The sequence below is a fragment of the Talpa occidentalis genome, unplaced genomic scaffold (assembly GCF_014898055.3).
Source record: "Talpa occidentalis isolate TD23 unplaced genomic scaffold, MPIMG_talOcc4v2.1, whole genome shotgun sequence".
Lineage (NCBI taxonomy): Eukaryota > Metazoa > Chordata > Mammalia > Eulipotyphla > Talpidae > Talpa > Talpa occidentalis.
This window is the reverse complement of record NW_026555331.1, coordinates 9,647,697-9,663,943: the sequence shown is the minus strand read 5'-3', so window position 1 is coordinate 9,663,943 and position 16,247 is coordinate 9,647,697. Positions and strand designations below refer to the sequence as shown.

Here is a 16,247-nt window from a genome sequence, read left to right as displayed (position 1 = left end):
TTATTTATAGCTCAAAAACTTGGAGCTTTCTTTAATGAAGTCAAGCTAGAATCTGGTGGGGTTGAGGAGGCAAAATGATTTGTTGGGTGCTTTTATTTTTTCTGGTCATTAGTTTTAAAAATTTTATTATTTTTTCAGGTCATTTTTAGGTTACTTTACACTTTTCTCAAATAGCAGCACTAGGTAAGAACTCTCTAGTGGTTAGTCTTTCATATTTAAGTTATTAAAAATCATTACTTTCTAAATATGTTTTGCAATAAGAGATGATAAATAGCATGAAAATGGAAAGGCATGCTGAGAGAGATCAATTTGCACTTATAAATACTCTGGATATGGTGCTAATGAAAACTCAACATTTATCAATTTGGGGTGCAGGTAAAATAAATCAAATCATGCATTTCTTCATGCACTGAAGGAGGTCTTCTTGCAACTCTGGCCTTGAGCTAGCATGAGCAGAATACACCAGTCTCTGTGTACACAGAAAGAATGCAACAGTCGCATTGTTTTCTACCATGCAAGGACCATCCATCAATACCCAAGGACTAGCATGCCTGAATTTTTCTAACTGTGGGACAAAAGTTCTACAGGACTCTTAACTCAAAACATTTCCCTTTCCAGGGCCTCCCCTGGTGGCGCAGCGGTTGAGCGCTGGGCTGCGAGGCTGCCCGCAGCCTCTGCAGTGCCGGTTCGTTCCCCGGCCGCCAGCAAGGGTCCTACAAAAAAAAAAAAAAAAAAAATTTCCCTTTCCTTAGCAAAACTACACAGGCCTCCTTTGGCTGCCCAGGAGACAGAGATAATCTAAAGAGGATGTGGGGTGTACACACCACTGACTCTCCCTCAACAGCATGAAGACACACTCCTGAGTCTTGAATGGTGGGTAGGGGTGAGGGACTCCCTCCCACACTGGCGGTGTGACAGGCACACACCTGCCTCTCTCTCATCTGTTCCCACAACCTCCCTGGCAGGAAGCTGTCAAAGGGCCTCTTTGGCAGAACAGACGGACACAAAAAGATTAATAGAGTAGCCACGCTTACACTCTTAGCCCTGCTGGAAACACCGAGATCACCTACTTCTTTCTGGTCAAGTTGAAGAGAGGATTTTATTAAATCTCGGAGAGCAGTAAGCTGTTTCTTTTCTTCATCCTGGGTCTGTTTTATCTATGAGGGGAAAAAAAGATTTCTATTACTTAGTTTTATAAGCAGAGTTTAATTCATCAAATATAACAATCATAGAGCTGATTTCCTCGTGTATTTTACAGTCTCATTTTTATATGTGAAAGGTAATTTTCTCATCTTATGAAAGCACCGGTGAGTTTTGAAATTAACAAATAATGCAAATACTTTCTTATTACAACATCTAGGTTAGAAAATTAATGCTGAAGTGCCCTTTTTAAAACTGAAGTTAAATTGTTTCACAAGTTCGAACATTATTTATATATTTTGTATGTCATCGTTACTTATTTTGATTTATTAGACTTGAATTTTTTCTTGACATAAAAATTTGGTATTAAGGACATACAAAGGTTGTTTTTTCCAGTTAAGCTTTTGTCTCTTGCAATCATATTTGTGTTTTAATAATACAGAATTTGCTCATCTTTACTGAAGAAAATCAATTAACCTTTGCTTCTGTGGTTTCTGCCTTTACCATGATTCCATCCAAAATTGTAAAGTACAAGCATATAATTCCGTAAGTATTTATCTTGAACTTTGATTGTTTTGTTATTATTGAAAGGGTTAAATATTTGAATTTATTTTTCTTTAAGACTGTGTAGATAACCAGCTTTGTATACAGTCCCAAATAACCACCAGTGTCCAAAAGAGCAATTTTTTTTTTTTGAGCAAATGTACTCTTTGAAACACAGTTAATAAATAACAGTGAGTCATTTGCTTCTGGTTTTTCAAAGGGTGGTGATGGGAATCCACAATTTGATTAAATGGGCCAGAAGAGAATCCTCAGGATGGCCAGAATCCAATGGGCTGATGCACATATAAAGCTTTACCACCGAGTGCTAAATGAGGGCAAGGGATTGTTGCTGCTTTATAGAAAAATCACTTGGAATTAATTGTATCCTGGACCTTGTTAACTATTTTTAAAAAATTACAAAAAAAATACTCAGTGGTATATTTAAAAGCTATGTATCAGAATATGCAGTATTATCTTTAATTCCAAAACCTCATTTGAACATACGTGGTTACACTCATAAAACATATGCTGTTAATACTATTTATGCCAAGTGGTTTACGAGGAAAAGCCTGACATTTCTACAGATGCACTGAGTTTTTTTTTTTTCCCACAAGTTTCCCTTTTGATTTTCCTATTATGAAAGCAAAACTCAAGTATTAGGGAGGGAAATATAAAATAGCAAAATAAAAATTCATAAACCTGCCTACCCAGGACAGCCAATTTTTATGCTTTTTGGATCAAACATTCTGCAATTGCTGACTGAAGGGCAATGTCAAGGGCCCTGAGTGAGACGATCTAGAATCAACGATCACTCACTCACTCACTGCCCTGTCCTCCAAATAGCTTCATCTCTGTGCTCTGGAATGGCTGCCCACTGGTGATTCCCTAAGTGAACCTGAAGGCTCGTTGCTCCCGGGTTAGACTGGACTGACACATCACTGAACCTGCCTTCTCGTCTCTAACACTCTTCAGATCCAGATGCCAAATTCACTGACTTTTATCTATAAAACCAAGTTAAAAAGCATACATTTTATAAAGAACTTACATTATATAAATCAGCAGCTAGTTTTTCAATGTACTGTTTCAGTTTATCAGCTGTTTTCAAGCCATCTTGAAAGAAACTGAAATGGAAAATATCAGATTTACCAGCAGTGTAAAAAAATGAACCATAATTACCTGCAAAATCTGAAATTTTCTCTTTTTCTCCGAACCCCTCCATATCTCAAGAATACTTAGAAAACTCATTTCAGTATTTTATAATGGTGTACCAACAAACAAATTATGGGCACCATTCCCCATGTGCTAGTAGATACCAGACACAGCGAGTCACCATCCCAACACACTGAGGTTCATAACATGTACATCGTCTATTCACAGACCAGTCCCTCCGGCTTGGGCTATCTTTGAATTCAAGAGAAAGACACATTAACCAGCGGACTACTATCATAAAGTCGCATTGAACACTCTAAGGAGAGATGTGACTGAACTAGAAACAAGGGTGGGAGGAAAGTCAGCATGCACTCAGTTCCCCATAAGGCCCCGTGTTCCAGCACATGCTGGAGACAGGCTGTTGAATGAATGGCCTGGATGGATCCAGAAAGATAAGAGGCTGCATTATTTCATTTGGAATAATAACGAGCGCCAATATGTTGAGCATTTATCATATGTCCAGCGCTTTATATGAGTTTATGCCTCACAACAACCCTAATGAGTTAATAAACACTTCGATGTCATCTCCATTTTAAAGGGTAAACTGAGGCACAAAGTATGTAAATAACTGGCTCAAACTGCTCACAAAACTAGTAGGTGGCAGAACCATGGTTCAGGCGCAGGCTCTGAACTGATATCCTGCTATTACCCAGCGCGCGAAGAGGTTCTGGTGTGAACACTTCACTCAGGAAACCTGCCTGTTTCCAGAGCTCCTTTGGCCAAGCCTCAGTAGTGGATGATTTCTCAATACACTTTGTCTGTGTCGCTGTCTCCCCACAAAAGGATCAGCGCTGTGTCTCTTCTCCTATCACAGAGGGCTCAGCACCAAGCAGATGCTCAGTAAGCAGCTAACAATGAAGTGTTATCAAGAATTTTTAGGCACATCTGGGGACCCACATGTTTTCAACTTAATATACACAGTCAATGGTATGTGCTATCAGAACTGGCCTTCCGAGGATAACAGAATTCTTCAAGTTTCAACATTCTGTAAGGTTGACATCTTTAGCAGAGAAGCCTTATTGAAATAAGGAAGAGAAACACAAACTACTATTTAGAATGTCTTTCTGCAACAGGTACAGGAGAAAAGAAAGCTTTTGGTTAACTAAACATCACTCAAAAGCTACATTTAAATTGTCATCACCTAACATTCAGGTTAGGAAGTTAAATTTCTTGGTACAGAATTAGCTTTTACATTCTGGCTCCTGAATATCTTTCTGATTTGATCTTCTACCATTTTCCCTTAAGAACTCTGGGTTTCAGCCATGTTATATTATTTCGGTTGCCCCTCCAGGCTTTGCATGTGCTTTTCTCTCTACCTGAAATGCCCTTCCCCACTCTACTTGCCTGCCAAACACACTCTTGCCAGTCAAGGAGCTGGCCCCTTGGAGCACCTGCTTGTACTCAGGCCTGAGTCAGTCCCGCAGTGGCTTGCACAGCACAGGACACCTGTAAGCCTTAACCTGGACCAGCATCTGGGACAGGGCATCTGCCAAGAAGGCAGAAGTATGGTGATAAAGTTAATCACAGACAAACCAATACTGAGCTTCGATATGGCACTTAAATAATTTCTGGAGACAGGTTTGGAAACTAAAACAGGGCAATGTAAGATGCTGTCAGGATTGTTTTAGATAAAGGGCACCGGGATCAGAGGATCATGGCCTCAGATCTGGGTTCTCAGATGTACCAACCAGGTATGGGACTTTGGCAAGTCACTGAATTTCTGCACACGTTGTCCCTACTAAGTGGGCCAAGTGATACAGATAACACGTGTGTGTGAAGACACTCAGCAACATGCTGGGCAGGGAAGATGTGTTCAGTACATGTTGTTTTTTCCCCCTTTTTAATTAAAAAGACGAGAATGTCTTCCTGGTAACTCTTACTATATATTCTGCTTGGTTTGGAAAAAAGGTGTGACTTGGTCAAAGATTTAAAGGCTCATAGAGCATAAGATTGTTTTCAAAAGAAGTCAGAGCATCTTGGAGTACACTGGAGAGCACAAAAAAATAAAGTGATCTCTTAACAAATCAACCATCAACCCCTTCAGAAAGTCTGCTTTCCAGTTATCTAGGGAACTGAGTGACCTTTTCTCCCAGATACATTCCAAAGTATGTCCTGTGGTATTTGAGATACCTGAGTGTACACAGGGGTTAACTAACAAAAAGCATGTCTCCACAGTTCAAAGGGATAATAAAGACTGGTATGTCAGACTTCAGACGGACATCCTTAAGTATACCGCTGTCCCGTCCCAATGCCAAGTTTATTGATTCAAAACTTCTCCTGTATTTGACGCACACACCCTGGAGTTAGAGACCTGTGTTCAGGACCTGTTTGTCACTTTTTAACTATAGGGACCATGAGGGCATGGATCTTTGTCCCTGCGTTTTGCATTAAAAAAATAAAAATGAGATAAAAGTCATGGAACATAAAACTCACCATCCGAAAGTGTAGAACTCAGTAGTTTTTAGAACATTAATGATGTTGCATTACCATCACCTCTAATTTCAGAACATTTCCATCATCCCCAAAAGAAACACTGTACCTGTTAGTAGTGATTCCCAAACTCCCTTTCCCCTAGTCCTCAGCAAGTAATAATCTGCTTTCTGTTTCAGCAGACTGGTCTTCTCTGGACATTTCATATACATGGAATTATGTAATAGGTGGCCTTTTGTATCTGGTTTCTTTTGCCTAGAAAAGTGTTTTAAATGTTCATTCATGTTGTAGCATGAAGCAACAATTCATTCTCCTTTATGGCTGAATAACACTGGAGTATATGGTTTTAGCATGTTTTATTTATCTATTCATCATTTAATGGCTATTTGGATGTTAATTAATACCTTTTTCCAGTTCTTTTGGGTCTATAACTAGAAATGGGACTGGTAGACCCACTGCTAATGCCTAAAGTTTAACTCCATGTTAAACTTTCTGAGGACTTGCCAAATTGTTATCTAAAACAGTTACCTCAATTTATACTTCTAGCAGCTGTGTATTAAGGGTTCTCATTTTCCACGATATCACCAAAATTTATTTTCTGTTTTGTGGTGGTTGTTTGAACATTGTTGTTTCGATTTGCATTTCTCTAATGATGAATGATGCTGTCTTTTTCCATGAGCTTTTTGGCAATTTGTACATTGGGTTTTTTTGGAAAAACTTCTAACCATTTTTAAGTTGAGTTGTTTATCTTTTTGTTCTTGTCAGAGTTCTTTATATATTCAGGATATTACATCTTTTTCAGAGAAATGATTTGCAAATATTTTCTCCCATTCTGTAGGTTATCTTTTCAATTTCTTAATAGTGTCCGTTCACTTACAAAAGTTTCAAATTTTGAAGTCTAATTTATCTATTTTTCCTTTGGTTCCTTGTGCTTTCTTTGTTTCGACACATATTCATGAAGCATCTATGAAATGAACGAATGTGGCTCTGGGCAAGTTAAGATCTTCTCTGAGCAACCACTTCCTGGCCACTCTTGATCAATGTTAGTGTTTATTATCTCTACGATGAAGGATAATAAAGTAATATTTGTAAATGTGTTTGATTCTGCAGATCCTAATGACACCTATTGGGTGGTAAAAGGAGTGGATGAGTAGTAGGATAATATGTTTGTTTGGAAAACAGTGTGCTACTGATAATGTTCATGTTTGAAAGGGAGGAACAATGAGTGTGGGTGAGCTGAAATGGGTAACAAAAGTCAAAAGCTTTTCTCTTCTGCTTCCTCCAGCCTCTGCAGCCACCATGGTACTACAACTATGCAAGGTGCCACCAGGGCAAAACTTAAGTACCACTTGATTTGACATTGAAAATCATTTTGGGAACTGGAATAAGTACTTGCAATATGAAATTGCTCTTTTTAAAAAATCTAAATAAACAAGGCTTTATAGGTCTGTTGTGTGTCTGTAAAGGGTTTGAAGGGCTGGACTAACATAGGAAAGGTAGAAGTAGTCCTCGAGAGAAAACGACTCTGGCTTCTTGCTGTGATAGAATCTGTGGTTCAATGTTGGGGCAATGAGGGCTGAACTCTATTATTTCCCAGTTCTGTTAGTTGATACTTTTGACCTTCTGTCCACAGGAAGTTATTACTGGGTCGGGCTCCCTTCTGCTGATCTCTCTCTGCCTTGAAGGGAGACTCCCCTACCAGATCCCAATGGTCATAGGCTGGTCATCCTCCAAGTTCAATCCCGAGTGCCACCACCTCCCTCAAGGAACCCTCCAAATCTCTCCTCGCAGTGCCTTGAGTTATCAGTCACTTCCTACATCCCTTACGACTATTGATGGACCTGATCTACATCCACTGAGAATCATCACAGCAGCAAACACGCGCAGTGGTAGCAGGCCCGGGTGGACCACACCCTCTGCGTCATCTCACTAAACTCTCGCATCTTTGAAAATTCCAAGGTGGGTTTTAGAACCTTAATCTCATGTCACAGATGAGGATACTGTGGTTCAGAGACACTCCTCATGGAGATCTCACGGGTACCCAGTGGCAGAATTTGACCTTATCTCTCTGACTTAAGTCCTGCCCCTTCTCCAGAGTCAGTGCTGACTTCCTGGATGTTTTGATGGAAGACAAAGATCTTCCAAAGATATAACAATATTAAAAGAAATAAGAGAGACTATCAAAGGAAACTATAAATTTTAACTTTTCAGAGAGTAGTATTTTATCTAGAACTAACGATCTTTATAATTTTTTAAAGTGGGTTGGATATTTTTGGTGTTTTATTAAAAATGGAAAAAGTTAGTTAGCACTGTGGTACTTCCTTCCCTCTCCCTTGCCCTGGCAGGGCCCTCAAACGTCAGGGAAAGGCAGCCCCCCTGAAGGGAGAGTGAGGGTGAAAGCAGGGGCTTCTCTGGCTACAAGACGGCGTCTGCCTATAATTATGAGCGCTGTCTGCACCATGCTGGCCCACGGACGCAACACAGACTTTAACAGTAATGGGCATTTTTTCCCCCCCACAAAAATCTTCCAGAAAATTCATGAAGCTAACCCAGTAAGTAAACAAGAAATGAAAAAGCAAATGTGCTGCCACAGATTTTCAAACATAATAAAAAGGCACCTCTGCAAGGAAACAACCCTAGAACTGGACAATCGCTCTCTCTCTCGAACCATCACCGATGGTAAGGAAGGCTCTTCAGGCTGTCAAGAACATCAGCTTGTGCAAGCAGGTTCCAGCAAGAGGTACACGAACTTGAGTTACTGATTTATAGAAACACCATGCTATTTCTCATCATTTGGCCACGGAAGGTCCTTACATCACGAGTATAGTGACCAAATGAAGACCCAAAAGAGGGAATGAGTAAGGAAACCGGAAAAGTGACAGGGCCTTACTTGCTAATATGATGGTAACGTCCACTTACTTGCACTGTGCGTGGTAATACTTGATAAGATTTTGCAGCAGATCCACACCCTTTTTGGTCTTGATTTCATTAACTTTAATGAGATACTGTGGAAATAAAACAGAATTTTATGCGGGTCACTTCAGACAGGCCTCTTCAGTCACAGGCTGGAGTGTCAGAAAAGCGATCACGCATACTGCACCTCGGCTGTCTGAAGACAGTGCGAGTCTGACTTAGGGAACGCTGATCTGGCAGTCACAGGTGGACAAAACTGATTAGGGGGTTAGCATCTTAAATACTTAAGGTTAGTTGACTAGACAAGCAGAAATCAAACCCAACAAAACATTCTGAATAATTGATTATTTCCCCTTGGTGCAGTGGATCTCAAACTTCTGGCTCACATCACCAAAACCTTCTTGTTCTTTGTAGAAAACCAGTCCAGTGGCATTCTCTTCAAGGGACATGCTGCATGATAGTGAGACTTTCAGACCAAGGAAGTGAATTAGAAAGAATCTTTGCTACTATGGAATCAAAGAATAAAAATGACAATGCAAGTTTGTGCAGGTGCAAGTGACTATTCATTAGTAATTCTAACTTTCATAATTGGTCAAGATCTTTTGTTTATATTGTTTACTGGATTTGTGATGTGAAAGTATTGACGAGTAACAAGTTCACGAAGGAGTTAAGTTCATGACTGGGGTGGAGGGGAAGAAACAAGAGAAAAATTGAGGAGGGAAACTTAAAAATTGAGAAAATTCTATCCATGTTAGCATTTTGAGACCCACTGCTCTAAGTTTAAGGCCGCATGCTTTCCACTGCATTTTTCCCCTGTTAACTCAGATTTCTTAATGACTACTTCACTTAAGCTTTCAATCAAACTAGACACATGCTTAAAAAAAGAAACATGCTCTAACCCTGCACCAGTAAAATGTACTATTCACCCGTGTTACCCTCACCCAAATTTTTTTCCACACTCAATCACAAGCAACATTAAAGTTCTCACCAGAGAATCCCGTTTAGGCTTAAAGAGCCCCATAGGACCGAGGCTCAAAACAAGAGACAACAGTGAAATGGTGGATCCCAAAAGGCTTGGAGAAAAATGGAGATTAGAATCCTTAAGAAACTTCCCTCTGCGAATAATCACAGCCTGCATTTAAGCATAAATACTGCTAAAAGCAGGAAAGATGACAGTTAATACAATTCTGGGCAAATGGCTGAAGAGTGCGTTCTTACTTCGCACATTTGGAGCTGAAAGAGGCGTCGCTCCTTCTCCATTTCTTCTGCGATCTCAGCCCCGGTGATCTCGGTGCGAATCATCCCGTGCTGTTTTGCATGCTCTCTTTTCTCCTTCTCAATTTTTGTACTGAAATTTAAACAGATGTCATCATTAAAAAAAAAAAAAAAAAAGTAATGTGCCACATTCACATTTCCCTTTAAGTTGAGTGCCTTGATTACGTCTTAATTACTAAAGTTAGGAGGCAGGAATTCTTACTAGAATTTATCAAAAGTAAAAAATCTAAGTTCAAAGAGAATAAATACTTTGTATATGGCTTTCCACCTAGGGAAACTTCTAACACATGGATTAATATAAATCCCTTCCCATTTTGGTTGGTTTGAAGAAATCCTGAGTTTACTTTTTCTTGGGTAAATCACTCTAAGATGAATAGTTGGAGATCAGAAAGTTGGAGGTCTGAGGTACAGTGTATATTGATTATCAACAGATTATGAAACTTAGAACGACTTCAAGACAAAGTCCATAATGAAGCTTTGTGGGTAGGCACAAAAATCACTCAAGGGTAATTTCCAAAACTCCTCTCAACTCGGGCTGTTTCTGTATTCCAGTAACACAGTTTATCACTCAACCACGTGGCACTGGATTGTACAAAATAAGGACTGTGAGAAATCCCAGTCTCTAATTTGGAATCCTATGAAAATGTTCCTCAGTGGGGAGGTCGCAGGGGAGCCAGGAAAAGGAGGGCCCAGGACCTGAGGCCACGCTTGGCTCTGACAGACGACACCCCGGTAAGGACATCCGTGGTCACAAGCCTCTTTCTGAAAATTCGTTTCACTTGAAACAGACTCTAATTTCGGAAACAGCCTATAATTTCCAGTTGTGAATGCAAAGACTAACTGATTTAGCCTTCAAATCTTTTAAATTGTGGTGGTGGGAAATCAAACACCAAAGAAAGCTGACATCTTTGCCCACGTACACACAGTGGAAAATTAATCCACCCTCCCAATGGGAAATCAACGACAGACCTGGTTGGGTTTCACTGTACTCCCCTCACGTTGTATCTACGCAACCCCTTCCTCATGCCACCATGGCAGTCATACAGGGTGAAGCAAGGATCGGACCAGGAGAAAATGCACCTCAACTCTCTCTCCACTGGGGAGGACAGGAAAAGCAGCAGGAAGTCAAAGTCACTTGAGAAGCAACATGAAGGGCATCGCCCAGTGGTGATGACAGACTTCTGGGTCAATCAGCCAACTCGAGCACATGTATCATTTCTTCTTCCTTCCAATCCCACTGAACTAATAGCAAGGTCATTTAAAGATAAATAAATAAAGGCATAATCTCCCAAAGACAAGAACTGGGAACCAAAAAGGAGGAGAGAGTAACAAATATTTGGAAGAATAAGTCTAAGAAGAGAAAGACTAAGAGAAAGTCTGCACCGCAAACAGTAGGGCTCCCTGACTCCCTGCCCGTGGAGCTTCCAAAATGTCGCTGTATACAATCACGGATGGGGACTGAGGGATCTGAGTGGCCCCAGAAGACAGACTTCTAGACAGTGACATTTAGAACACAAGTGATAAAAAAGCTATCTCGACATCCTAAAACTTAAAACCCCAAAAGGCCAGCCACTGCTTTCCTGACAAGCCCTGTTGATGTACATGAGCTTCTGATCAGTCTCTGGGTGCCCTGCTCTGAAATGTGAACGGGCAGAAAAGGATGCAAGATAATGCTTGAGAAAAGGTTCCAGAATGAAAACAAGAGCTCACAGGAGCAAAAGGCAGAGGTGTGGGTGGCGGTAAGTAAACTAGAGGCAACGGGGAGCAGAACAAGTTGCAGCTCTCAGATCCATGGTTGACAGTCACTCTCAGTCACAAAGGCCACTTGACTGCGAAAGAACATGTCACTCCAGAAAACTAGCACTGGAGATGTAGCTACTTTCACCTACCTCTTAGACCTTACAAGGACGGGTAAACAATTTTTATCTAGAAGGTATTAGTTGAGGGCTGTGTTCTTCTTCCAGTTACTCTTTTGTCTTTTTAAAATGGAAACTCACAAAAATTTTAAAAAGGGCTTAAAAAAAATCAAATAAAACATCACTTACAACTTTGTCTCATAATCTTTCCAAGCTTTGTCAAATGGCTTCTTGAGATCCTTAGAAAAGAGAAAACGAAATAGAAACTGAGTGTACATTTTGCTTAAAGGTGAATAAAGAATTCTGAAACATCTTTTTTTTCTTTTATATATTTTTTCACATCAGTTTTCATTTTTGCACAATGTATGCATTTTCATCTTGGTTATAGTTCCCATATAATTCCCAACCCCCCCTTGGTTTGTGTGTCTCTGATTTATAGTTGCTTGTTGATTTTGATTTTTACTTTTTTTATAATTAGGTTTTTTTCCTGGTCCCTTATTTAGGTTTTCTAAATTCCTGCTGTGAGTGAGACCATTGCTAATTTTCTTTTTCTTTCTGGCTTATTTCACTGAGCATGATCCCTTCCAGCTCCATTCATGTTGCTGCAAATGGCATGAATTTATCTTTTCTGATTGCTGAGTAATATTCCATGGTGTATATGTACCACATCTTCTTGATACAGTCATCCATTTTTGGGCATTTGGTTATGAAACATCTTAGCAGGGATGCCTTCCTCTAGGACACATGGAGCTTTACCCAAGACACTTTCACACATGGCATCCCATGGAAAGCTGGCTGCTGCAGCGGGACCCAGTGATTTAGCCAAGGTACAGGGCAACCCCCTCTCCGGGCCACTAAGGTCCTTCCAGCTTCCCAAAAGCGTCTCATCTTGCTCCTTTGCCAATGATCATTTTCCATGCCGGAAATGTTCAGAGTGCCTTTGTAAGGACAGGAATGGCACAGTGCAGGTTTTCTATATCCAGCAGACGGAGTAAAGGAGGAGTCAGAGTCCTCAGTGGCTTTTGCAGCCTTTTATTGGGGTTACCAGGTACACAGCAGGCAGGGGTGCTGGGGGTCGGGAGGCTGGCAGGCCTCCCAGCCCCCAGCAAGTCTTCACTCTGGGCTCTCTGGCCTTCTCTCACGTTCTCTCTGCTCTTCTTATGACTCTGCTTCTCTCTTGGCTTCTCTGCTCCTGTTCGTTCCTGGCTTCTGCTGGGGTACCCGCGACGCTGCCCCTAAAAGCCCAGTCTCAGCCCAGGTGAATCCCATCTACCTACGCCCACACCCTACTCCAGGTGCCGCCATCAGGCATGCATTCAGGACCACAGGGTTCCGTCATCTATTCTGATGGCGGGAGGGCAGAAAAGCCTGATACTTTTACCCTACAGCCTTTCAAACAGCATACCGCTCTGATCTTGAGAGAAAAAAAATCATTCCTTTAAAGTGAAAATCAAATTCCTGAACACTTACTCCTTTGACTCCTTTTAGGTCTCCTTTCAACAAGGAATCCAAGGTGAAGATCACATTGTGGCTCAGACCCTGGAGCTGAAAAGCAAAACACAGATGGGAGACGATTAAAAGGCAGGTGGTAACAGAACAGTAAAACCAGCCAATGTGGGCTGAGCGTTCTCCACACCAGGGCGGTGCAGGGTCCTGCTCATGGCTGTGTCCTCCACACTTTGAACCCACTGAAGACAATATATTCCGGAAGGGCAGGCGACAGCTCAGGCACAGGTTTTTTCAGTGTTCTGAAGCAGAGGTCTGGATCACCTGGGTTTTATGATGGTTCAAGGTGTCTACCTAAGAGGGCGTTTGTATGCTCACTGCTCTATTTCCAGAAGCTAGAACACTGCCTGTCAGAGTAGCTGCTTCATGAGTATTTGTAGAAAGAAGGAAACAGAGAATCATGTGTACACAGTTCTTTCCCACGGGACTGTTTATGCCGATGAAAGGTTCAGTGCTTATCAATAGTGGACTGATGAAATAAATTCTGGAAGGTCTAAACAGCCACAAAAATGGGAAAGTTCTTTATGTCCAACTTTGGAAATGTCTCCGACACAAATGTTAGGTGAAAAAAAATATTCACAGAGTACACAGATTTGTACAAAAAGAGGACAAACTCTGTCTACGTGGAAATCCCTTCTGGAAGGACAGAGTGACCTGCTGCTGCTGCTCTCCGCAGGGAAGGACATGGGTGTGAAGGGAGAGGAGAGGATTTTACTGTTTACTTTTTGGCATTAAAAAAATTTGCTTTTGGTAACAAGTACCTTATTGTTATTCAAAAAAAGTAAAAATTCTAAAGCAAAAAAAAAGAAAAAACAGACATTAGGAACCATTTTTAACTTTCAGTCCTAAGTCATTTTTAACTTTTTTTTTTTAACCAATGCCTCAAATCCTTTGTGAAATAAAGCAGAAAACAAACAAATACAGTGATCTGAAGGCTGTTACAAAATAAAAGAAGTAGGAAACTCTGTGGTTAGTACTGAATAGTGGGGGCTGTTTGGAAGGAAAAGTCTTCAGAAGTCACGGATTCACCACACAATAAACACAGGTCGTGACATTGCAATGCCATCACTGTGGTCAGGCATGGGGCAGGCGGTGGTGGGCTGGAGCCGCACGGATGGAAAGCCCCAAGAATTCAGAATTTCTTTGTGGTTATCCACACACAACCTTGGAGGCTGATAAGAAACCACGGCAGCAAAAATATCGTGTATCATGATTTCAGAATCTTCCCAGTGCACAGTGAATGGAAAGGCTGTAGAAAAAAATTTAAATGGAGACTCTTCCTAACGTACTTCCCAGGAATAAATACATTAATTCATAAAAACTGGCAAAGGAGATATGTTTTAAGTATCATTGTTTAAGAATAATAACTCCCTGTCATTATAAAGACACAGAGACACGTCAAAGAGAAAGCAGGCGCACGTCTTTTTTCAGTTTTATTTTGCCACGGAGGCTGGGGCTGAGTATGTTGTAACAGTGGTGAGCTTTGACGCAGCTCCCCAGGGGGTGAGCAGCCACCCCCACTGCGGAGGATGGAGAGACCCGGCCTTTCAGGTATTGCGCTCAGGAGAGCCTCCGCAGGAATCCGGTGAAGGCAGGGTCTTCTCAGAGGCTGAGGCCACGCCAAGCCCTCAAGATGGTGAGCTGCCACAGGTGCCCATGTCCATCTTAAGGACACTTTTTTGGAGCTATTTATCGATGGGCAAACCAAAATTTCCTCCCATGGTGACCTCCAGGAAGACAAAACCTATTTTCTCAGCTATTTTAAGGTCTTTCTTTGCGACAGAGTTGGAATACACAACTTTACATAATTTTCCTAGACTTTTATTTCCTAGTTCTACCAGGAATCTTTTCATGGCCCGAGAAAGAGCTGCAAACGAATGAGCAGAAACACACACGTGGACGATCACAATCTTGCCAACATAAGACAATGATAACGGGGTCAGCGGTCTTCCTGTGGCACCTTCATTATCGTCAGTGGCTTTATAAAAAAGCCTTTCAAGTCTACTATATCATGATTTCCCTTTTATTTTACTAAGACTCTATTGATTGCTCCATTTCCACTTACTGAACTTCCGATCCATTTCCTTCCTTTGATGGTAAAGTCTGATGACCCCACGAGCTCTTTACATGATTCAGGATTACAAGGGGTTCAAGAGTATGTTTAAAACACACATCTTCTTCTATCTTATTAAGCAAGGAACACATTAAAAATGATTTCAAGAATGATTTCCCAACAAATTGCTATTTAGTTCCTCCCTCACGAAAGGCCCAGTTACCTTGCTAGCATATACACTGTGTCCGACCAGAAATCTGGAATAACTCAGAAGTCTATGCTTTCATTCTGCAAAACTGACTGGTTTAAGCAAACAAACGGTAATTAATATTGGCTTTGATAAAAACAATCACTTACTCCTTTCAATTTTTTACACACTACCAGACCCTCTACAAGCAGCCCACATAACCCGAGTCATCAGGAGACCTTCACGAACTTTCTCCACATATATGAAACACCAGTCTTCTGCCCTGGTTATTTTCAGCCACTGTATAATTTTACCACAAAATGAAATAATCTTATTGACTCATTTACTAATCTATCACACGTCTTTCCTCTCTAAAAGGTGTGCTTCTGAAGGGGAGGCATCCCCATCTGTTTTGGTGATCAACCGACCTGATCCCCGAGCAGGAATCAGGAATAGCTGGATGGCCTCACAACATATGGCACTTCCGGCCTGCCTGCTTTGGGGTTGGGGGCTGGACCTAGACCATGGGGAGAGGTGGTTTCCTCCCTGGGGAGCCACACCTCTCCCAGCGGGCCACCACAGCTCCATGCACAAACCCCTGAATCAACTAAAAGAACACTATTGGCTTGCTCTGTGGTCTCTCTGCACTGCCCTTCTACAGACAGCAACAGTTTCTCTGCAAGTAAGCTAATGCTGATCTGCTGACTTGTGCAACACATTGGAAAATCCAATTAAAATAATGAGCCAGCTCCCAGCAGTTAAGCCCACGGTTCCCTGGTATAAATTAGGTGTTCTGTCCCATGTGTTAACTCCTTCATGCCCTAGAGTTATCACCTTGAAGCTATTTAAAGTTGGGGCCTTGTGATGAGGATGGTTTCCAGGATATTATGACAGAGGAAAGAGTTCTCAGCAGGGCCCAAGAGCCCAGAGGCATGTGAACCTGGGGACTCTGGGCTAACTTTTCAACCTTACAGACTTGGCTCCTGGGTAAAAGAGACACCCTGCGGCAAGTTTTTGCAAGCGCCCACACTGAAGGCATGAGGGAGAAACCAACTCAGAAACGCCCCCACTTTGCAGCAAGCCCAGGGCTGTGGCATTTACAAGCGCTACTTCACTGACTACCCCTGACGCCTTC

The 16,247-nt window shown here is 41.5% G+C and overlaps 1 protein-coding gene across 6 annotated transcripts in view; it reads right to left on the bottom strand.

Annotated features, from left to right (window-relative positions):
- The window catches only part of ASAP1 (ArfGAP with SH3 domain, ankyrin repeat and PH domain 1), a 284,215-nt gene that overhangs the window by 63,186 nt on the left and 204,782 nt on the right, over nt 1-16,247 (bottom strand). For 4 of the 6 annotated variants that reach the window (XM_054691980.1, XM_054691978.1, XM_054691982.1 and 1 more), the window contains 6 exons: nt 12,837-12,911; nt 11,556-11,605; nt 9,454-9,583; nt 8,242-8,327; nt 2,729-2,804; nt 1,035-1,157 (listed from right to left, as the gene is read on the bottom strand). In XM_054691980.1, coding sequence (XP_054547955.1) covers nt 1,035-1,157; nt 2,729-2,804; nt 8,242-8,327; nt 9,454-9,583; nt 11,556-11,605; nt 12,837-12,911 — 540 coding nt within the window. The remainder of the gene's footprint in view (nt 1-1,034; nt 1,158-2,728; nt 2,805-8,241; nt 8,328-9,453; nt 9,584-11,555; nt 11,606-12,836; nt 12,912-16,247) is intronic. The other 2 variants (XM_054691981.1, XM_054691983.1) reach the window with 1 other exon arrangement.